The sequence below is a fragment of the Orbicella franksi genome, chromosome 13, assembly GCF_964199315.1.
Source record: "Orbicella franksi chromosome 13, jaOrbFran1.1, whole genome shotgun sequence".
NCBI classification, from domain to species: Eukaryota; Metazoa; Cnidaria; class Anthozoa; order Scleractinia; family Merulinidae; genus Orbicella; species Orbicella franksi.
In genome coordinates, this window is record NC_138157.1 from 17,544,042 (window position 1) to 17,568,140 (window position 24,099).

The following is a 24,099-nucleotide window of genomic DNA, read 5'->3' on the forward strand; positions in this document are numbered from 1 at the left end:
GCTGTGGACGTGCAAACCTTCGCAAAATATTACACTGCACTTTCCAAGTTAAATATGCAAACATTTGCCCTCAGTGCAGTGCTCTATCAACTGAGCTGTCAAACCAACTGGGAGCTGGTCACGTTGTGAATTCGAAATATACCCGTAGTTGGTGAAGAATACAAGTGAAGCCATGATTGATCATCTTGGCCAGTTCCCAGATGGGCACTGCACTGTTATCGCAGAGATCATGGGCTCGAATCCCGTTCAAACCTGAATTTTTTTCAGGCTTCTAATTTCACAACTACTTAAGTTGTGTGTATAACTGCAATGATCACTCTCCGCATTCAAATACATTTTCTTTCTATGATATTCACTTGAATACAAGTCTTGCGCTATGTCAGTAATCATTGATGCACGGGAATGATACGACTTCTATTTTAACTTCGGAGGAGCACGTATAAGATATTTTTTCTGCCCGTCGCTTTGAAAATGATTTCCAATGCAAACAGCGCGGTATTAAAAAAGTGTTTTATTTCTCTGTTAACCCGTTAGATTTCCAGTTTCGGATTTAGATGGACGCGACCCGATTGACTGTTGGCATTGGCTGCGTAATCATGGGACTGAGTCTAAAAATAACTTGCACAGCGAAGATTAAAATAGATTGGAAAAGATTATCATGGGCAAGAGGATTTGTTCTCTCAGGATCGTAATCTCTGGTATTAATATTATTATTGTTGTTATTAATATCCTATGAATTGTGCAGTTTTCAGCAGATCGCTTTGTTTCGGAGATGAGGCGTTTTGGAATTTGAGAATTGGAATTTTATCCTCGTATCTTCAGAATTTAAGCCTGTGGGGGTGGTACTTCTTCCACATGAATCCGGGACACTGAGTTCCAACCCGTGTACGCGTCAGCAGATCCGAAACTAGCACAGTTACCAACCCAGAATCCCACGCGGACGATGCCCTTGGCGATGTTCTCACACACTCCTTCGATGTGGCGAGGGCGGTGTAAATCTTTCTTGGCACCATTTCCGTGTACCATATAGACCACGCCATCAATCGCCTCTGGACCTGAGCACTCAGCTCCATTGAAGGTAAAATACCATCGTCTGCAGCAGTCATGGCAGTTATAGACGCGAAGATTGCCACTCCAGAAGACGCGCAGGCTTGTCTGGTCTGACGCTTTGTTGAAAAGACATTCCTAGTGCAAAAAATTAAATCAACAGGAAGTTTTGAACAGGAAGGGTGACCTTGGGACATTAAAAATTAAGTTCAAATTTCTGAAAGAAAACGTTTCTTCAGCTCAACCTGGATTTATTACAGTATTTTTATCGTCGTCTACCTTGTTGACGAATATAACATGGCACAGTCATGTTTAGACACGAAATATTTTGCTGGTAATTTTATATAAGTCCAAATTATGGCACACGACCAAATTAACTTTCAAAGGCCCTTTCTTACATACATATCGATAAATCCAATCTGTAACAAACGAGGGTCACAAGAAAATAGCTTCCGAATTAATTTTAATGCCTTTGCTAGGCTGTGAAAATGCCTACAGAAGAGTATATTACACTATATTACACGACCAAGATGAAGAGCAGCCTGTACCTCTTCCACGCCGTTAAATCGTATTGGGACTTTTCAGTTCAGTCATCTGTCTCACTAAGCATATCTCATTGAAAAGGTCAAAATACAGTTGGCCAAGACAAAAAGACTAAACCAAACTGAAAGAAAACCCTGTAAGAATAAGAAATTCAAGTTTAGGTGTTGACGTGTTTCCTAGCAAAGAGTTCACTGGCAACATACCAGTAACGCAATGTAGTCAAATGAGGTTGCCATGGTGCTATCCTTGTATGAAACGTGTGCTAGTGTGATAGTTCCTTGGACCCCACTTGAAGCGGTCCGGGCTAGTATGATGGGTTAAAATGTTACACGAGATAGCCGAAAGAATGGTAAGTGTCACATTTACCTTTACCATTCCAGTATCCCTATCGTCGTTGATATTTTTCCAAACACACTGTTTCCAGTTACTTGTCAGCGTCCCTGGAAGTCCCTGGGGGCCTGGAGGGCCTTGACTTCCTGGTTTGCCATCATAGCCTTGGTCTCCACGTTGTCCCATGGGTCCTTGCGGGCCGGACGACCCCGCAACACCTGCTGGTCCCGCGGGACCCGGACTGCCAGGGATACCTGGGATTCCTGGTGCGCCACAACAGCAACTTTGACCGCAAGTCGGTTGAATTTCCTTGATTAAAGTAGAAAGCAAAATGAGAATTTGTTAGCTCATAAAAGTTGCTTTGGAGCACAGAACGGATACATCTATTCTTCCGTTCTTTCCGAATGGTCTCTGACCTCTTTGGTAGACTGCGAGACTGAATTTTTCATCCGAAAAAAAATATTAAGAGTTTCCTTTCATTACATTCATTATTGCAGCCATTACAAGAAATTGAGCATCGGATGGGTTAATTAGACGTCTGTGGTCAAACCTAGCAGAAAGATTTCACAGCAGGAGCGTTTAGAGTAAAGAGAGGTTGTTAGCAATAATAGATATGTCATAATATTCACTTTGATTTTAAAAATAATTTCTATTTACAAGGCTAAAGAAGTTCAAAGTAAAAAACCGAACGTTTTCGACAGTAGGTCATTTTCAGATATCATGCACTTTCTAAGGAAGGAGGGGAGTGTGATGCGGTCTCTTAAAGGTGCGTTCCTTAGTACGGAGGGTTGATCATGATTCGGATCATCCGAAAGGAACACACATGAATTCGGTTTTAGTCATACTTAGAGTGAGTTTGTTTGCTATCAGCAAACTGTGAACATTTTCTAAATCTTGATTTAGATGCAACTCAATATTGTCTGCATTGTCACCTGCATATGTAAGATGGTTGTCATCAGCGTACATCCTCGGTTCACAATTTGACAGACAGTTTGGAAGATCGTTAATATATAATAGAAATAGTAGTGCCCCAAAAATCCTCCCCTGGGGGACGCCAAAACTTAATGAACAACTTTTAGAGAGCGACGCGTTGATGGGGCACATTTCAGTACGATTCTCTAAATATGACTGAAACCATTTGTGCGCGTTTCCATATATGCCGTGGTCTCTTAATTTTGACAAGAGGATCTCGTGGTCAGCTGTGGCGAAGACCTTTTTTCAGGTCTAAGAAAACAACGCATTGATTTTGCCGCGGTCAATGTTGTACGCCCAAGCGTCCGTGGCCTCAAGGAGAGCCGAGACAGTTGGGTGTATAGCACGAAAATCCGATTGATATTTATAGATGATGTCATGCTCTTCTATGTTGGCGTATAATAATTATTGACCATAGACGATTCCTCCAAAGACCTTGGCCACAACTGAGATCACTTATGTCATCTTATCTTATTTTATCTTATCTTACCTTTTTAATCAGCCGGATTTTAAGTATTAGGGATTGATTTATACTGACTAGCTTTTTAATGTAATCAACTCACTTTGTCTTGACTTGAACTTGCACTTGATTTGCTGTCTGCTGTGGCGCAGAAAGCGATCAGCGGTAAAACGAGTAAACTTAACATGGTGTGGGAAATGTTCATTTGACTTTGATATGATGGCATTTGATCTGCGAGTAAGAATAAATAGAGAATACAGTGAAACCTGTATTAAGCGGACACCATCTATTAAAATTTCTTCCCACATTAACTTTAAAATAAACCTGCGTGCAGCGGATGGGGACACCAATATCAAGCCATTTTGTCGCACAAAACCAGCAAAGCGGACACTTCAAGGGCTTTTTACCTCTAAAAGCTCAGCACAGACTCCTTTAACATCGGTCAGCGATGTCATTTTAAAGCTAAGTAAATTATTTTAGATTGATACGTTTACTCGCGGCATGAACATTGTGTTAGACTGTGTTAGACTGTGTTACAAAAGATTTAATAATTGCGTTCGACGAAGTGGAACGCAAACCTAATTGTGACCTGTGGCTTTTCAGAGTTGGTTGCCCTGTGCATGGTTATAGGCAGAAAACCCCACATTCCTGTAAGGACACCAAAATGGCCACCCCGCTTGATTTTTGCAGGGGCATGTCACGGCCAATAAACTGGTAGCGTTTAATGCTAAGACATGTGATAAGACATGTGGCGAACATGTGAGTATGTGAGCAGGCTATGTGAGCTCGTCTTTCCTATGGATCTTTTTTTGACTTCTTTCCATTCAGTCGCCGTACGCTTCGCTATTATGTGGTCTCAGCGTTAGGTTTGGCGAATTTAAACGCTTCGACGGTGGCATTTAACGAAATCTGAGGGAATTGTCCTTGTTTATTAACGCGACTTGGCTTTGGGATGATAATCGTGGGAACAGCTACATTTTGATTGCATTTGTTGATTGGTTCAGTCGCGACAGATAGCTCAGTCTTTATCCGGTCGCAATTTTATTGTTTGGAATCGGTGGAAAAGTACTCTGTAGGCAAGATCCATAAGACTACTTTATTCATTAGGGGAAATACTCGAATTAGTCGCACGAAGTTTGTTTACGATAATCGACCACGCGAAACGATCACGCGATTGCAAATGCTAGCTTAGAATAATGTACGTAATTTAAATATTCTATGAAACTTGAGAGTCTACAGAAACTGGCAGCGTCACGCAACGTATCGACAAATCGTGACCTCTTCACTAGCACGGACTTCGACACTATGCATATCTGACTGTAAAACCTCGGTTGCTGCTGAAAAATGCTAATTTTAGCAATAGACAAAGGTTGAAAGTCAGCTAGTGAAATCATTTATTTACGGTATATATATGTTAATGTGAGAGCGTCGAACGCGCTCTCATAATCTCTGATTACTACTAGTTAACTAATACTCCACAATACATTAGAACCTGTTTAGAGCGAACACCCTGTATTAAGGGCACATTAGCGAGTGTCCCAAGGGTGTCCCTTTTAATTCAAGTGTCACTGTAGTACCACAGTATGTGGTTGTGTGCAGAGATTTGCAAATTCTCCATGGGTAATTAACTTGATATCTTTTTATATAACACTAACATAAAAAGAAATAAGGAGATGTTGACTATTCCTGAAAATTGTTTGTTTGAAAATGATCCTCAGTCAAGCGAAAGTTTCCGATCATTTTCCGAAAAATTCCAAAGATTTCTCGAAGATTTAGGAGAGACATTTATAATTGTGTTGGACTATTACTGTTCAGTTTATTCATTAGTTTAAAAGAGACTGTCGGACAGATATTGGAAAATGTTTCGACTAACAGTGTTTCATTACTTGGCAATTGTTATTTCATCGTAAAATTGTCAGCGGTAAAAGTCTGCATCACAGTTTGTATGACGAAATCAGTCGTGGCTTACAGTCTGGTGATGTGCGACTTATGACCTCGGTTCTTCATTCTGGTTTTGACTTACACTGTAGAAAACGACATTTGTGAGAATAGTTTCTTTTGTCATTTAGTCGAATCGTAAAGACTGGTTTTCATGTGATCTTTACGGTAGCTACAAAAAAAGTCGAGGCAGCCCACTTGACGTGAAAACTTCGTTTTCGTTCTAGAAAAAACATAGTTTGAAAAGGTTTTTGCGGGTGTGCAGTTTCCAGTATTCAAGCGCGTACCGTACAAAGTCATCCGATACATAATGTGGGTTAGCGGTTATCAAGAAATAATACCTTCAATTCATCATTTACTGAGCAAAGCAAAACAAAGTTACTGCATTTAAGTTCATCGGTTAAGTGCCTACCTTGCAGCTGTGGTTGTGGAAGAAAATGGTCACAATTTGAAGAACGTTTTAGCTTTATATATCCAGTTTCTGGAAAACACCAGTGTCATGTTTCTAAAATATTAAAGTTATATTTTGGTCTGTTCCGGTTTGAAGGGGTACAGGTTAAGACATGTTTGAAAGTTGAGCACGTTCCCCCAAAAACTATCACAACAAAACTGTAAATTTGTAAACTATTCTACAGTGTTGAGGAAATATATCAAACACCGGGGACAAGGTTTTATCACATTCCTCAACACCGAAAAAAAAGTTGAAAATAGGACGTGCGGCACAGTGGAGTATTTTTAACGAACTTCGGCACGTTCTGCTCCTTACCACGAAGATCCAATTAATACATTGTCCTTGAAGTTGGCTGAGGTTCATGATTGTTTCTTTGTGATCTATCGAAACAGCAATTCACGCTCTTAACACGTGGATATATTTGTACGTGCGCTATAAATTACCCACCGTTAAACATCGAGGTCAACAGGTCTCACACCTGATTAGCTGCGTGTAGTGTTGTTTGTATAAGGACTGCCACATGATTCATACATGTGAAAAGGATTTTGTTAACACCTATAAATCCTCAGTTCAGCCTGACTGACATTTATTACGGTTAATTTATTTAGCCCAAAGCATAGCTATTGAATGTAATGCCTTCTAGTACAACAAATAATTACAAAAGAAGCTGCAAAATTACAAACAAGATGACTCTGAGAAGACAATTTTAATAAATGTTAAAATCTTCGATTACATATGTGCACAGTTAATCAATCAGCTTTAATGTACTGGTAATTTTGTAATATATTGAGGACCTTTGTAATCCCTAAACAATTTGAGGGCTTTTGTAGGAACTCGAAACCAGTCCGTTTAGCAACAACCTTACACAATTTAGCGATCCAGCAAAGGTACGTGGACAATTCACGTTTTCTGTTTGTTACTATTTGAGACAATTCGATTGCTTCTGGAATAAAGTACATCCCCGAGGGTTTCCACCGACTGCCTTGATAATTAGTCTAGCGTCCGTTCTCCTGGTTAAGATTCTCGTCAGATAAATCTTGTCTAAAAGTTTCAATGTTTGAATCCACCACCACTTCCGTAATTGAAGTCTGGTGTGTTCCAGGCTCCAAATTTGTAAGGGTAATCGGGCGTTTTGCAGCGAGCGGAAGCTGGTCCTTTCGGCCTATCTCTCCTCCCAGTTCTCATTCCACTCACTGTCTTCCCCTTCGTCGCCATCATTCGCGCTACGAATCCAATCTTGGTCTACGTGCTTCTGCGACCGTTGCACTCACAACTGGGACACCGATAAACGACGCAGATCATGTCGCACTCCGCACGTGGCTGCATCCAGGCTGGTCTCGCCAATACGCGTGGTGGCGGTGCGGCTGGGCTCAACCGAAGCATCTCTGAAAAGGTTTCTGAAGGCGCGCTTGAATTCGTTCAACCTGAGCATGTAAATGATCGGGTTTAGAGCGCTGTTTACTCCCAGCATTACAATAACGGCAGAGCGGATTGCATCGGGTACTCCTGGGACCGAGTTTGACGGTGAGCAGGACATAGACCACCGCTGGACATAGCAGAGCACAAACGCTCCAATTACCATTACTGTAAGAAAGAAAAGGGAAATTAGAAAGATATCTATATTGATTACTAGAAATGGTACGATGGTGAACGTTCACTGATCTTAGCTGGTCTAGGGGACGCCACACCCTTCCTATCATCACACTAGCAATACAGCCTACAGAAATATACAGGGTTTACTGCAATTACGAACCAGTGGAAGGAAGAGCCGATAGACTGGAGCGTAACGAAAAGTGAAAGAGCAAAAATAATGTGGTTGGTCCTTATATCTACAATCATGGGCAAAAATATTGGGCAAATTTACACTTGTGGCGCTTTCTCACGTAAAACAAACAGTCGCGGGCGAATTCAGCTACACTTGCTCACCCCCTCACCGTACTCGTAAGTTTTCCTGTCCTGTCTTTTTTATTGGATGGCGGACAGGGATATGGCAAGGCATTTCAAAAAGGATTTTCCAAACTTCAGTCTGCATGTTGTAAAACACAGATAACAAATGGCAATGCAACAGCGGTCAAGGCTCGAGCTTTGGCCGGGGACAGTGTGCTGATTCTTGGTCAAGACACTATTACTAGATTGTCTCTTGTCACCCCGATACTTAAATCGGTTCCAGAAAATTTAATGCTAGGAGGTAACCCTGGGATGTACCAGCATCCGACTGTTCGAGTATTGTTCGAGCATTCAAGGCAAGTGGCCTGATGGGCCACTTAGCTTGAATGCCGACTTTGCCTTAACCTTACCCTTAGGTGTAATCAAGTGTCGTGAGCTCAAAATCATCTCCCACAGTGCAGGCGGGTACAATTGCGACACGAAAAATAAATAAATAAATAAATAAATAAGTAAAGATCGAAAAAAACAAAGGTCGACAAACCTTTACAAGGGACAATACTGGCCCTAGTAATAATTTTTATCTACGCTTCCGCGGGAGAGTATTAATATTATTTTTAATTTGCTATGACACACACGATGTTCGTTTCACAAAATAGGCGTTTGTAGCTCACGCTTTTGACTATGCTATCGGTTTCTTTTAGTCCTAAATATAGAATTTCCTGGTTAAAATGTGCATTTAATGTATTTTCTGTCAGTCCTGTCAGTGAGCTAATCGGATAGAATGTCATTATGCTTCGGAAACTAAATTACTATAGTAAAGGGAAACAGAATTTAAACTATCAGTCTCTTGCTACCTATTGTCTTCATCCATTTCATCTCTTTCCTCCTCCTTCTTCTCATGTCAGCTATCTCAGGATTCAGGTTTTCGCCAGGCTCAACTCGGTTGCTCTGAAACCAAGAGATCTTAGCGATGTGGCCGTAGACGAATATCAGCACCACAAAAGGAATCGCATCGAACAGAGTGATGTTGAAGACAAGATGGACTTTGTGCAATAAGCCATGTTCACTAGTGGACTCTGAGCAACCTAAGATGCTTGTTCTAAACTGAGTGTTGTCACTGTCAACATAAAACAGGGGCAATACCACCATGGAAACCACAGGAGCACCCCAGACTACTAACAAGGCTAGTTGTACGCGTGTTCTAGTGACAATTTCAGTGTACCTCAGAGGGTAAAGGATAGCTATGTAGCGATCGCAACTGAGTAGACAAATGTTAGCAATATCGACGTGCAAGAGTGTTGCTTGTATGATTACGAAATGCTCGCACAATTTGGACACAGCCTCAAAGTCGTAGAGCCAGATCAAGCGAAAGAGAAGACACGACAGCCAGGAGAAGTCAGACATTGCTAAGCTGGCCAGAATATAACTGTCTGGTTTTTGCGGAGGCTTCTCACGCGCCAAATGGCCAAACAAACACAGATGTTACCAACCAAGTTTGCTATGACAGTGGGGCCTAGAACTGCAGTTTGTAAGGCTGTGGATACAATACTCGGAGACGGCGCAGTGAAGCTCCCGCCAGAATGTCGAGACCCGTCAAACGAATCGCCCATGCTAGTTTGTTGGCTCGATGCCTTACAAGTTTGCGTCGCTTGATTACTAGCACTGCATGTTTATGAGCGGCGACTTAATTTTCACCTCACTTCTTTATAAATAGTTCTTTTCTTAAATGGCTTAGATAAACTTCCTCGTTATTGTTCGAGCGGCTTGCAAATTTTTAAGTAATAACAAGGCCGGAAAATAATATTCAAATCCAGAAACGAAAACCGAGAATTCTCCTAGCACGAATCGACCGTTTACGAAACAATCCTCTTGTTTAAACGGAGGAATGGAAAGAGCTTCCGATGAAATCTCACGAGAAGAGTTTATCACAAACTAACAAGGTTATTTAACAATATAAGTGGACAAAATACCCGAAAATTAAGAGAGATTCTTCAGGTCGCTCGCAGTACAATGTTTGTTTTCGTAATAGTTATAAAGGCGACTTTTAACGTGTGTTTAAATTTTGAAACTTGAACGCAAAACTGCAATAAACATTTCCCGAAGTAACACAGGGGAGTATATGGAAAGCCAAATAAATGATGAAATCCGTTAAGAGTTCAGTTTTCATGATTAAAATACCGAAATTGCCGCCCAATTTTAACAGGAAATAACATACTTTGTTTATTATCGCAGCCATTCAAAACAGTTTAATCTTTATAATCTGCCTTGAACTTTTTTCTTTTCTTTGAAACAGGTGACTATAGACAAATGCTATTAACATCACTTATTTTGTTAATCGACATTTAAATCCAGTGATACTAAGGGAGGGAAGTATGGGAAAGCACATGCCAAGTCCAGAATTTTTTTTAATGAAATTTCAGTTTAAATGGTCAAATTTCAGTACCGAAAATAACAAGAAATTAAAGAGCATACTGTATTTGGAGAGCCTTCATTGGCGAAAGGTGTCCAAGTTTTAATTAGTATTATTATTATTGTTGTCGTTATCAATCAATATCATATGAAAGCGAGAGCAATTAAGGATTTTACGGTACGAGTGATATTTCGAAAATTCTTAGCCCAGTTTAGGCAAGTGTAATTTGAAAGAATTTCTTAAATAAAAATTAAAAATAAAAATCGTAACCACATTCAATAAAAAATTATTCTCTTTAAGTTGGAAAATTTTAAAAAAACTTGTTCGGAAGGGGTAAAAGATACAGCTGAAATCGTGCACAAAAGCCGTTACTCAAGGATAAAATTTGTTATTGTATTTGGAGAAATGTTTCACTACACTGGTATCCTAGTGAACGAGCGAGCCGTGAACATTATGTGACTTTGCGCGTCAGCGTTAGAACAAAAAACATGCAATGAAACGACTTACTTCGACCTTTCTGTGTGCTACTTGTGTTTCCGTGCCGTTTCAAAGCGATTCTAATGAGTTATAGTTTCACTTTTACATCTCTCTACATATAGAAAGGAAAACAGTGAGCATATATTGAACAATTATGACGTTACGTCTTTTGCGTTACTTTTACATTTCAACCCTTCTCTTTGCTTATCAAAAAACATGAACGATTTTTTCTTTAAAAGTGCACCCACTCAAGCAGGTGCAAGTAATAAAACATTAAGAAATTTCCTTCAAGCTAAGCTCGACAGCGAACTTAATGTTCCATTTTGTCCTAAACGAGCACGGCGATCTCCACTTTATAATGCATAAATTTAAGTCACAGTGGTTGACTACGGATATACTGCGACTTAAAGAAAAGTTTGAAATTCTGGTCTGATATACTTATATCCGGATGCTTTGAAAAACGCATCTTTAGAAGATGCTGGTTGAATATTATTCTGCTCATCAAAATTCGTTTTTAAAATAGAAGTACTTAGAGCTCAAGTTAAGGTTGTTTTAGTGGCTACTGTTCTCATGGTAACCTTCGTGTCACGAAAATGATAACAGCGTTGTCACCAACGATTGGACAGTCTTGATACCATGATTGTAGCATCAACTGATAAAGAGTGGTGATATTGGTTCATGAAAATCTAAGTCTTGGAAAGTGCTGGAAACTGTTTTGAGCCACCTTAAAATTGACACTAAAGTTACAACTCACGTGTTGCGCGAAGACGAAGTAATAAATCACGAGAAATACGATAAGAGGAAACGGTGACACAAACGTAAAAGGTGTCTCCGTCACACATGTGCCAAGTCTTCCGTTTTTTCCCTTTGTTTTATTATTACTGTTATTTTTGAAAAAAACCTCGTTTCTTTGTAACCTTCACACCTTTCCACCTGCTTTAATTAAGGATAAAATAAACAAAATTTAAGTACTTAGTTTAAATAAGTGAATAAAGTTTTCATTCATTTGGAATATTTTAATTCCCAAACCATTTTTAAGTGACAATTGACAAGGAGTTATCGAAGACTATTTTAGCTAAGAAATGCTATACATTTTATAAAAAGTCCCTCATAAAACTTCTTTTCGTCAAATTTAAAGGTAAAACCTACGGGAAGCATTACAATGGCCCTTAATTTTCCGCCGTTTTCTGTTGCTGTGTCAAACCTATTTCGTTAAATGTACACACAAGCTTTGACACTAGTTCTGAATCAGTTCAGTCCAAGTTTTGAGGCATAAACTTTTTAGGAAGCTGTAGTTTGGTATTTGCGTTCTTAGATCAGGCTGATTTCTTGTTCAAAGCATTAGGTTATGATTGCATTGAAATAATTACAAAGGATTTCCTTTTAGAGACGACTTTAAATATACGGCAAGGACAAAAACGAGGAAACGAACTCGAGTCGCTGAAAAAAAAAACAAAAAAACCGTATAAATCGAACGTATATACCCGGAACTGTACGTTTATCAATCGCCACTAAGAAACATACAGTTCCGCCTGCAACTGTTTCGTAAGAAATCGACCGAGGAAACGAAGTCTTAAACAACATGGATGGTTCTAATAGCGCTTCTAAAAGTTTTGACCCTAGTTTCACAGCGTCTCAGCCAAGTACCGTCTCTATTGCTTTACAAACCGCTGTTCTGAGCCTCACGTTTATAGCAAACTTGCTCGGTAACATTTCTGTTTGCCTGGTTATTTATGGCACGCGTTCCCTCAGACAAAGACCAAGCAGTTCTATTTTGGCCAGCTTAGCAATGTCTGACTTCTCCTTGCTGTCGTTTCTCCTCTTCCGTTTGATTTGGCTGTACGATTTTGAAGCAGCAAACAAAGCCTGTAAACATTTTATAGTACTGTTTGGAGTACTCTTGTACGTCAGCATTGGTCATATTTGTCTTCTTAGTTGCGATCGCTACATTGCTATCATATATCCTCTGAGGTACACTGAAATTGTTACCAGAACACGCGTGACGCTAGCCTTGTTGGTTGCCTGGGTTGCTCCTGTGATTTCCATGGTGGTCTTTCCCCTGTTTTACGTTGACAGTGACGGCACTCAGTTTAGAACAAGCATCATAGGTTGCTCTGAGTTCACAAGCGAGCATCTCTTGATGCATAAAGTTCATGTTGTCTTCAACAGCACCCTGTTCGTGGTGATTCCATTTGTGGTGACGATTTTCGTCTATGGCCATATCGCCAAAATCTCATGGTCTCAGAGCAGCCGAGTTGAGCCTGGCGAAAACCTGAATCCCGAAACTGCTGACTTAAGGAAAAGGAAGCGAAAAGAAATGAAATGGGTGAAGACAACAGGTAACTAGAGCCTTATTAATCCCACTAATACACATCAAATTAATTTTGCTAGTATTCTAAGTTCATTTTATCAACTTTACTTTAGTCCAGATAGCCATTCATTACTTTTCATCTGAATCACGTGTAATGTATTTATGGTGATAACACATCACGTTCTTCTAGAATTAATCAAGAGCCCTATGTGTCATCTCCCGTCACATACAGGCAATTAGAGACCCCGTCAGTACACTAATCACGTGATACAAACACAATGCACGATTTTAATAACCGAAAAAAGCTGTTGTTACGTGAGCTACAAATTTGGGTTTGACGGCGAGAACAAGGAAGCATCTTTTTTTCAGATTATCATTAAATATGGCTTGCTTCTGAGGGATTATTGATATGGCAATGAGATGTTGCCTGCTATAAAATGCCCAGAGTTTACATCTATAAAAGAAACCTCGAAAAAAAAGGCAGAAATCCAAACATTAGCCGGTAAGATTACATGACTTATTTTCGCTAACTTTGACAGTGAAAAGCCTGGAAAAATCCTGAAAGAGTCTCTGATTCAAAAGGAACAAACCCTCAAGTATCACCCAAATACATGCAGCGCCATGTTGAGTGCTTTTTTTTTACTGTTTTGAATGATTAGCATGGTATTCCTTGATAATCATTTGAAATTGAATTAAGAGTTTGGGCCGAAAAAAAACATCGATAAGAATGATCAATCACCAGACAGGTGTGACTTTAAAATATAGCTTCTCAGAATGAGACACAATAATATAGACCTCAAATAATTTTGGTCGAGAGTAAGGATTTGCTTTCTTACAGACTTCCTCCTGGCCTAAGTTACATTTTTTAACCTGGTTTTGGTTTTTGTGTTTGCTTTTTTCAGTTATCGCGATCGGTGCGTTCACCTTGTGCTATCTTCCAGGATTCATCTGTATATTGCTCACGGTAAAACTTGGGCCCAATCGAGTCCCTGACGCACTCCGCCATTCCGTCATCATGTTGACGGCAATAAACAGCGCCCTCAACCCAATTGTTTACATGTTCAGATCCAAAGAGTTCAGAATCGCCTTCAAGAAATTATTCAGAGGTACTTCGATTGTTCGCCAGCCGATTGAAGGCAAAAAGAAAGCCTGGTCACGTCTTGAAGTTTCCACGTGCAACCAACATGGTCGTCAGCCTTCATTTCCAACCGTTCCGACTGCGGATGTGAGAGACTTAAGTTTTCATTTACCGGGAAGCTCCGAGATTGCTGTAGAAGTGACTGAAGCAAACCTGCCATGACTAGATGTGCGACCAGCCGTGATTAGCTCTGTCTGCCTGGGTGGTGTGAGAACCAGAAGAAATGTTGACCGTTTTCTTCAACATTCAGTTTCCACTCGAAACTCGAGGTCTACATGCATTAAACTTTTTATTGTCTGGACAATGATATTATACGTTGCACCCCCTATTGGAATACCCTAGCCAGCATAGCTAGTTAAGTTTAAATATTAACTGAGGGACAGAATCAAAGATGGTTGTCAATTAATTAAGAGCACATGTCCACGAAAATCAAACATGGAGTGGCAAACTTGAAAATTTCAAAATCGCTCAAACTTTGGCTATGAGTAGTCCGTATTGAACTATTCGTCGTTATGTGGTTCATTGCCATTTTGAAGAAAACCGCATGCCTGAAGTATGAAGCCAGAAGATATCCATTTGCAATTAGCTTATTCTACAACTTATCCAGGTTTCAATTTCCAGGTTGTAATTTATATATGACAGTACATTTGAAAAAAAAATCTGACATTGTGCGAAAGCTAGGGGTGGCGAACGGTAAATGCTAGACTTTGCGAGACGGCGAGACAAGCGTTTTTCGTTGCGAGCCCGAGATGTTTTGACATTTAAGATTGCGAGACCGAGACTTCAAAGTGTTTTGAGTGCGGGCGCGAGACGTTCAGACTCTTAAACTTTGAGCCCCAGATTTAGTTGAGAGCAAGAATGAGCTTGTACAGCCTTACGCCAGCTTCTTGGAACTGACTGGAACTGGAAATTCGATTATAACGCACTACGTTATGATATCCTAGACAAAAGTGACTGTTTTTCTGGCGCCAAAGCGGACGTTGCGGTAGGTTTTGTACCTTTTTGTGGAAGTAAGGTAATTAGGAGAAGTTAGGATTAACTTTTTCTCGGAAAATTTGTAAGCTGCTCCATTGAAACTCCATATCAAGTGAAGAGAAGACGTCATTTATAAAAACAGATAAATGAACGATTTGGGACTTCGAGACCCTTAGCCTTGCGAAAAATCGAGACTCAGAGACAGCTTCCTAGAAAAAACGAGACTGCGAGACGCACATAACCGCTAAAAAACGAGACTGCGAGATCCGTGAAATTCGACTAAAATTTTATGAGGCCCAGAGCTTTTGAAGGACCATTCGCCACTCCTGAAATAAACCCCCTGTTTCTTTATGGAAATCACTACCTAACTTGAAAAAGAAATTACCCACTTCCTTTATCACAAATTAAACGAGATTTAGAGATCAGACCTCTTTAGGGATGGGCTTTTAACTGATATGATTTTTGTTGTGGGGAAATCAGGTTGTGGTCTATGAGAGAGCGCTTAAACTTGCGAAATCGAACAAGAGATTGCGTGACGGACCGTGACAGACAGATCTATTATTTCCGCCCAAACTCAGTGAAAAAGCTCTTTGAAAATATAGTGGTTATTCTTGTTGATGTTGAGTCTTGCTATTTACATGTACTACTGTTTTTAAAATTACAGCGTTTATTGGCATGCTTGTTTTATCAAAGCTTCCATAACTTCTGAAATATGTTTACGTGCTTAGCAGGCTGTACTTGCAATTATCGTTTCTGACTTGCAAAATCCAAGTTGTAGGTATGGATGGGAGATTCACTCGATCCTTCCATCGACCCTTCTTTCGCTCCTTCCGCCGCTTTCTCATAGACATTCCGCCATCGAATCCGCACGAACGTGTCTATGTACAGAAGTTTATTACATAATGGTGCATTTTGAGAAGGTGTTCGCTTAATACAGGTTTGAATGTACTCGAGTTACACTTCTATCGACGATCAATTTACACGACAAGTTTCTCTCTATTCACTTTAAAATGGCAAGGAGAGTCACTGTAAGTAAATTCGAACGAGTGTTTGATCTGTGAGAGTTGTTTGGTGTTGTTTCTGGCTGGGCTCTGTAATGGCGCGTAATGTGTTTATTTCGGCATACAATTTTAACTAAAATATAGTCAGTTTCAGTGGAGTTTACCTCTTCGTTGGTGTATTTAAGAGAATTTCTGTGGAATGCACTTGACGAGTTTTCGTGCTTTCTGCTATTCAATTTACGGTATAAATGTCTGATTTCAAGCGATTCGCAACGACTGGCAGAAATTGTTTTTGCAGTACGACTTTTAACTTTTCACAAAATTTCAGAGCGGGAAAACAATTTTGTAGAACATAAGCGGTGAGCTAAACGCAATAAATATTAATTTTTAAGAAAAGTATCTGTTATTCAATACATGCTTTTGTGTCTAACCATTGCGAAGATTTTTGTGAGATTATGCAATATTATTGCACAATCTCATATAGTTATCGGCTCAGTTGAAGGTTTGAGGATTTTATGAAATCTGAAAATCTCTCCCTGATGAGAGTTAATAATTAATGAAGATAGTGAAAACAAAGCGGCAGACAAGATGATATTTGAGATAAACTGCCTTTGCTTCTAGTCAAATCCCTTCTAAACGGGTCAAACAGACCCAGGAACACAGGTAAATAAAGGTCCGGTAATACGGGCAACATTTTTCTTCAACTTGTCTCGCAACATTGTTGCATTACAAGTTGAAACCCTCTGTTGCGCGTATTACCACGTTTGTGACCAACTTGTCTCGCAACATAATACAGTGTTGCAAGTCTGCGGAATTCTACACGTATGATTGGTCAATCGTGTGTAAATAAAAATGGTTCCTTCTTTCATAATTAAGCGTTTCGACGAACTTGCACTTCTAGTTCTGGGCGTCATTTTCTTCTTAATTTTCCGCGCCAGCCAAGTTCTCTTAGAGTAAAGCTCAGTGTCGTTTCAGATAGCTAGGCGAACAGTTGTATGTTTGCGACAGTGCTTCCAAGCCTTTTGCCCCTTTTGCCGCTTGTTTTGGAGGGACAAACGAGGTGTCCCAAAGACTATGTTAGCCCTCGAGGTCTTTGTACAGGGCAAATTTATGACTTTGCGAGAGTTACTGGCCTACTTCGAATTGACGCTCGTCTTCACCGTCCGCCATGATTGTTTTGTTTGCCGCGTTGCCGCGCTTTCCGACAGCCAATCACAAGCGTTGAATTCAAATTTGTTGCGAGACAAGTTGTAGCTTCAGTGGTAATACGAGCAGCAAAACTGAACTTTGTCCGGTTGCGGAAAGCAGAACTCGAGTCTACTTTGCGCAACATGTTGCCTCAACTTGCAACACCGTGTTTTGCTGCGAGACAAGTTGGTCACAAACTTGCAATGCAACAATGGTGCGAGACAAGTTGAAGAAAAATGTTGCCCGTATTACTGGACCTTAACAGTGCTTTTATTTTGTTAATGATTATGTTATTGCTTTAGCTTTAAAGCTGCCCACGAACCAAAAATTAAGCTTGTTCTTTTGTTTTTTTAAGTGGTAATGCATTGGTGATCTCAAACCCTTTGGTGTGCGATTTTGTGTTTTTCACGCTACGGTGTTCGGTAAAATAAAGTTATCTGCGGTGCTGTGGTTTCTTGTTTGACCTTTCTCAGACCTAACTTCAGCATCCAAACTTCGTTAATATGTGCTAATCTATGACAAGCACACTGTCTAGTTAAACTTCGATATGCTTCAGCTGCCAGTCCGAAGCTGTTTTCATTAACACATAACTTGACAAGTAACTTTACCTCTGCCACGATGCACTTGGAGCTGGACCGAATTTATTATTGCTGCGTAGCATTTTCGATTTACCCTGCAATCAACCATGATTTAGGTCGGTAACCAAGGTTGAGATGACAGATATACCGAGTCCACTTGCGGTCGCATGGTATCTCGAACCCCGTGGTGTCCAGATTGCTTCAATCTCAATTGGTCGCGTTTTCGACAAAGTTTATTTTCATGGTCTACTACTCAAATCCGGTTTAATTATCTGCTCTCGTCGTTCGACTTCTCTCGGGGTTGCTATATTGAAGCAAGTGAAACGAAGAACACACGCGGTTGTCTTGCCGTTCGATGCAAACGTCCAAATCAGCACTTATTTCGCCCTATGCTGTGATGTCTCGTCAAATCCTGGCCCAGTGGAAAGACAGACGCTACTCAGAACTACTACCCAGAACATTACTCATGGCAAACGCTCAAGCATGATTGTTCACATCAATACCAGAAGTATACTAAAGCACATGGATGAATTAAGGTTGGTTTTGGTGATGTTTATCCTTCAATTATCGCAACAACGGAGACCTGGCTGGACGATTCTGTCGCGGACTCTGAAATCTCAATTCTTAACTAATCGTTAGAACGTCTAGACCGAAGCACAAATCGACGAGGAGGAGGAGTAGCGTTTTATTTACTGGATGGTTTGAAATATAGTCGTCGAAGACTCTTAGAGGCAGAGTCGGAAGCAATTTGGATTCAAGCTAAATTATGCAACACTAATTTCTTAATTGGATGCATCTACAGAGCCCCAAACGAATCTCTGGAGGTTTTCAACTACATGGATGATGCGTTGAGATATGCTACACGAAATAACCTCGAAGTCATTATCCTAGGTGATTTAAACTGCGATTGCCTTAACACCTCTCTTCAACAAACAACAAGGTTACAGGAATTTATGGCCAACGAACTAGCACAGTTGATAAAAGAGCCTTACCGTGTAACACGCAGCACAAAAAGTCTTATTGATGTACTCATCACCTCCACACCCAATTTGTTTAAAGCTTCCGGCGCTCTGAGCACAACCGTCAGTGACCATTATCCCATTTATGGAATAATGAAATGCCCCGCGGCCCGTCCAACAAAACATCGAATTATTAAAACGCAATCATGGAAGGAAAGCAGTATGAAAGACTTTCTCTCTGAATTGGAAAAAAAAACCCTGGAGTTTTCTAGATTGTTTTGACGACATCGACGACACGTATTCTGCCTGGGAATCCTTATTCAAGTCTCTTATTGATAGTCACTTCCCTACAAAACTAAAGCGAGTACGAAAACAGACACACCCGTAGCTTGATAGTTCTGTTCTTCGACTTATGAGGCAAAGAGATCAGCTACACAAAAAGGCAATTAAACATGGACTGTCCACAGATTGGAATGAGTTCAAACGCCTCCGTAACATGGTAACGAGCATTAACAGGAAAAGAAGAAAGAATTTCTTTGCTTACAAACTTGAAGAGAACCGTGGAAATCCAAAAGCGTATTGGAGAACATTGAGGCAAATTCTACCATCTAAAAGCAAAATATCTGGAACCGAAAAGTTGGTTGTTGACGAAATAGAACTGAATGATGGGCTCGACATAGCCAACTCCTTCAACGAATATTTTACAGCGTAGCCTCTACGCTGCTTGAGAACAGACCATCACCTGGCATACAACAACCAGTACCCCAGTCCCAGACTCCATCTAAGATTTTCAGCCTACCTATTATCAACGAGTGGGACATGTTTAAAGCATTGAGTACTACGAATCACACAAAGGCAACTGGTACAGACAACATTCCAGCCAAAGCTTTGAAGATTGCCGCTCCGCATATCAGTATAGTTCTAGCCAAGATCTTCAACCTATCATACAGCACTGGTCACTTCCCCTCCTCTTTTAAAGTGGCTAAAGTAACACCTATTTTCAAGGGTGGCTGTAAAACAGAACGCGACAATTACAGATCTATATCAGTGCTTCCGTGCATCTCGAAGATCTTTGAAGCGTTTACGAACAATGCTCTAACAAACTTTGCACTCGAAGCTGGAATGATAAAACAACATCAGTTTGCCTTTATGAAACACTCGTCAACAACAATCGCCCTCATTAAAGCGGTAGATTCATGGAAAATGGCAATTGACAATACCAAGAAAGTTGTATGTGCTTTTCTCGACCTGAGGAAAGCATTTGACACCATTGATCACAACATCCTACTACAGAAACTTTCAAAACATCTACATGGGAAGGAGTACGAGTGGTTCAGAAGCTACCTATCGGAGAGATCTCAATATGTCAGCTGCAATGGAATTAAGTCTGAACAGCAACAAATCACCCATGGAGTCCCCCAAGGCTCTGTCTTAGGGCCGACCCTATTTAATATACATATAAACGATATATCCAGTGCTTGTGAAAACAGCCAAGTCATTCTTTATGCCGATGACACTGAATTTCATGCAAGTTCCAATGATGCTGGTGCTGCTGAACAGTGTGTAACGATGATCTTAATCAAGTAAGCGTTTGGTTGCGCCGCAACGGTCTCATCAGCAACCATAAAAAGTCCGAGGCCATGCTAGTTGGATCAAGATATTCGGTAGCTAACACTCGTGACTTACAAGTGAAACTAGACGGAAAGCTGTTGAAACAAAGTGAACATTGCAAATGTTTAGGTGTATATATGAACAGTTGCCTAACCTGGAATAAGCACATTACGTATATTGCATCGAGAGTATGTCCTAAACTCAAAATGTTAAACAGGATCGCGCTCTTTCTTAGCCAAAGAGTTCTACTGAACATTTGTAAACAAACTATATTACCCATCCTAGATTACGGGTGTATCATATGGGGTGTTTGTGAAAAAAGTAATTCATGACGATTAGAGAGATTACAGAATCAGGCCATGCGTATTATTCTTGCTCCGAATCGCAGAACGTGCTCAAAGGATATGCGTAACAGGCTATATCTGTTATCCTTAGATAGTAAGGCGGTGGTTTTTGAAGCTACAATTAGCGTTTAAGATCGTACACAATGTTCACTGTCCGCACCAGTTAGAGGGATATCTTGTTAAGAGGTCTGATCTACATGGAAGAATACTTAAAGACTCAACACTTTTAAACGTCACACCATCTAAGACGAAAATGGGTCAGTCTACTTTCAAGTGTGACGCTGCACGAGAATGGAACGGATTACCAAGAGAGATCAGAGAATTAAACACTCTTTCTAAGTTTAAAACACATATTTTTAAGCATTTTATGGATCAAGACCGTATCAATCATGTATGTACCGTAAATTAGGTTCAAATTTTTGCTTGTCTGTTTGTTGTTGCTGCTCTTCTTTTTAAATGCTTGTTTTTATATAATCTCCACAATGGTTGTAATTGTTAATGTAAACGTTTACTATATATATCTTCTTGTTTTTTTTGTTTTAAAGTACAATTTTATGAATAGCAGTATTGTATATGTAAATGCTGATCGCCAGTTAATACCAGTGATCCAGTGATCACTGACTGGCCTTTCAGGTTAAATAAAGTCTTTTATTTTATTGATTTATTGATTTACGTTTTCGTACAAAATATTCGAACGTACAAAGCAAAGCAAAGCACTTTTCAAGCCTAAACTTTTGGCCCAGAAATCTAGTATTGCCATTTTCCGCCGAACCAAAAACCACACAGCGATGACGAGTTCAAAATTGACTACTAACGGCCGGGGTTTGAGCAAATTTAGATTGTACATTTTCCCGCTAATTTTCGATTTTGCTTGATTCTTGCTGACACTCACTCTTAACGCATCTTATACCCGGGTCTAATGCCATACTTTACATGAGCCGAACCCAATTTAACCTATTAGGTTCATGTCAAGTTCCGCGTTTGACCCAGTTAAGTTCGACTGATTCTATTTGGAGCCGCTGAGGCGTTCTTCACGCCTGGCCAGCCGTGAATAACGCCTGAAGACCTACTTTGGGTCAAACGCCGATCTTCACATGAGTCGAACCAAACGCATAATCAAAGGTCTAGGTCTAAAGGTGTCATTTTAAACTTTACCTTGAAAAACCACTGACCAATTGCAACAAGACCGCTTTTGTTATTTGTTTGGTGTAGCAGTTTTGTTCGACTGAATTAAGTTCAACGTTTGACTCAAACAGGCGTTCTTACAATTATTTGAGTCGACCCAAACTGTCATTAGGTTCGGCTCGTGTGAAGTACGGCGTTTGACCCGGGCCTAACAGTATCCACCAGACAGTCTTTTTTAACATTTTTTCCCCAAATGTCGTATTTCCAATCTGTCAGAAGAATGTTGAAATTTGAGAAACAAAATTTTATAATACCTGCCTTCTCCTAAAAAAGCGGTCCAAATAAAGCTAAGAAAAAGAGAAGGCAGAATACATCCAGGACCTTCTTGTCATGGAGATTAACACGGGAAAGCCTAAGTTCTAAGTTCTAGCTTGTTGGCGCGATGCCTATTATTAAGTTTGCGTCGCTTGATTATTGGCGCTGCATGTTTATCAGCCGCGACTTAATTGTCACCTGATTTCTTCAAAAATAGTTATTTTCCTAAACGGCTTAGGCAAACTTCCTCGTTATTGTTCAAATGGCTTGAAAATTTATAAGTAATAAGAAGGCAGGAGATAATTCAAATTTAGTAACGAAAATCGAGAATTCTCCCCTAGCACAGGTGAATCCTCCCATTCAAACGGAGCAATGGAAAGAGCTTCCGATGAAATCTCATGAGAAGAATTTATCACATACTGACATAAGATTGAGGTTTACTGTACATAACTTAACAATATATTAGTGAACAAAATACCTCAAAATTAAGAGTGATTGTTCATGTCGGTTGTAGTACAATGTTTGAGTTTCGTAATCGTTATAAAGGCGACTTTTAACGTACGTTTAAATTTTGGAAAATTGAACGAAAATTTGCAATAAACATTTCCTGCAGTAACACAGGCGAGTATCTGAGAAGCCAAATAAATGATGAAATCCGTGAAGAGTTCAGTTTTCATGATTAAAATACTGAAATTTTCGCCCGAATTATAACAGGAAATAACATATTTTGTTCATTATCTCAGCCATTCAAAACAGTTTAATCTTTATAATCTGCCTTAAACCTTTTCCCTTTCTTTAGAGCAGGTGACTGGAGACAAATGCCATCAACATCACTTATTTTGTTAATCGATGTTTAATTCCGGTGATACAAAAGGAGGGAAGTATGGAAAAGCACATGCCAAGTCCAGAATTAAAAAGAAATGAAATGGTCAAATTTCAGTACCAAAGATAATAATAAGCTAAAAAGCATTCTGTATTTGTGGGTCACTACTTGGCGAAAGGTCTCTAAGTCTAAATTAATATCATTATTGTTGTTGTTGTTATCAAAATCATATGAATGAGAGTGTAATTAAGGATTTACAGTACGAGTGATATTTCGAAAATTCTCAGCCTTTAGGAGAGCGCAATTTAAGAGAATTTTTTAAATATAAATTGAAAATGAAAATCGTAACCATTCAATAAATACAGCCAAGAAAAATTACAACAAAAATTGTTTGGAAAGGAAAAAATATACGGCTAAAAGCGTGTATAATTCCGGTCTGATATGCCTACATCTGGACTGTGAAGAACCCATCTTTAGAAAATGCTGGTTGAATTTTATCCTGCTTATCAAGATGAAAGGGTTTCCTCGTGCTGGTTTTGAAATAGAAGTACTTAAAGCTAAAGTCAAGTGTTGTTTAGTAGCTACTGTTGTCATGGTAACCTATTGTGTCACGAAAATGATAACAGCGTTTTCAGCAATGATTAGACAGTGTTTTGATACCATGATTGTAGCATCAACTGATGAAGAGTGGTTATAATGACTCATCAAATTATTAGTCTTGGAAAGTGCTGGAAACTGTTTTGAGCTACCTTAAATCCACGCTAAAGTTATAACTGACGTGTTGCGCGAGAACGAAGCAATAAATCACGAGAAATACGAAAAGAGGAAACGTTGACACAAAAACGAAATATGTTTCTCCGTCAAACATGTGCCAAGTCTTCCGTTTTTTCTTTTGTTTTATTATTACTGTTATTTTTTTTTAAAAAAAAACCTGTGTTTGTTTGTAACCTTCAAACATTTCCATCTGCTTTAAGGATCAAATAAACAAAATTTAAGTACTTAGTTTAAATAAGTGACTAATTCCTTTGGAATATTATAATTCTTAATCATTTTTTAAGTGACAACTGACAACGAGTTACCAAAGACTATTTTAGCTCATAAATGCCGTAAATTTTATAAAAGGCTTCTTATCACTTCTTTTCATCAAATTTAACGGTAAAGCTCACAGGAAGCACAACAATGGCCCTTGATTTTCCGATTTTTTGCTGTTGTGTCA

The 24,099-nt window shown here is 39.6% G+C and overlaps 2 protein-coding genes and 1 pseudogene across 2 annotated transcripts; 1 reads left to right on the forward strand and 2 right to left on the reverse strand.

The window, feature by feature from the left end:
• Positions 1 to 632: 632 nt before the first annotated feature.
• On the reverse strand, positions 633 to 5,850 carry LOC145466509 (collagen triple helix repeat-containing protein 1-like). The gene is made up of 4 exons (XM_081450236.1): positions 5,703 to 5,850; positions 3,456 to 3,583; positions 1,957 to 2,229; positions 633 to 1,185 (listed from the first exon to the last, which is right to left on the reverse strand). The coding sequence occupies exons 2-4, from the start codon at positions 3,576 to 3,578 to the stop codon at positions 826 to 828; spliced, it is 756 nt and encodes a 251-aa protein (XP_081306362.1). The 5' UTR covers positions 3,579 to 3,583; positions 5,703 to 5,850; the 3' UTR covers positions 633 to 825.
• Positions 5,851 to 8,224: 2,374 nt separating this feature from the next.
• Positions 8,225 to 9,246, reverse strand: LOC145466499 (D(5)-like dopamine receptor; annotated as a pseudogene).
• Positions 9,247 to 12,097: 2,851 nt separating this feature from the next.
• On the forward strand, positions 12,098 to 12,862 carry LOC145466504 (cannabinoid receptor type 1A-like). The gene has a single exon (XM_081450234.1). The coding sequence runs from the start codon at positions 12,098 to 12,100 to the stop codon at positions 12,860 to 12,862; it is 765 nt and encodes a 254-aa protein (XP_081306360.1).
• Positions 12,863 to 24,099: the final 11,237 nt, after the last annotated feature.

Coding starts and splice junctions, on each gene's coding strand:
- LOC145466509 (XM_081450236.1), bottom strand. CDS start 3,578: ATGCCATCATATCAAAGTCAAATGAACATTTCCCACACCATGTTAAGT. Junction 2,230..3,455: donor CAAGTTCAAGTCAAGACAAA/GTGAGTTGATTA, acceptor ACTTTAATCAAG/GAAATTCAACCGACTTGCGG. Junction 1,186..1,956: donor GGGATACTGGAATGGTAAAG/GTAAATGTGACA, acceptor TTTTTGCACTAG/GAATGTCTTTTCAACAAAGC.
- LOC145466504 (XM_081450234.1), top strand. CDS start 12,098: ATGGATGGTTCTAATAGCGCTTCTAAAAGTTTTGACCCTAGTTTCACA.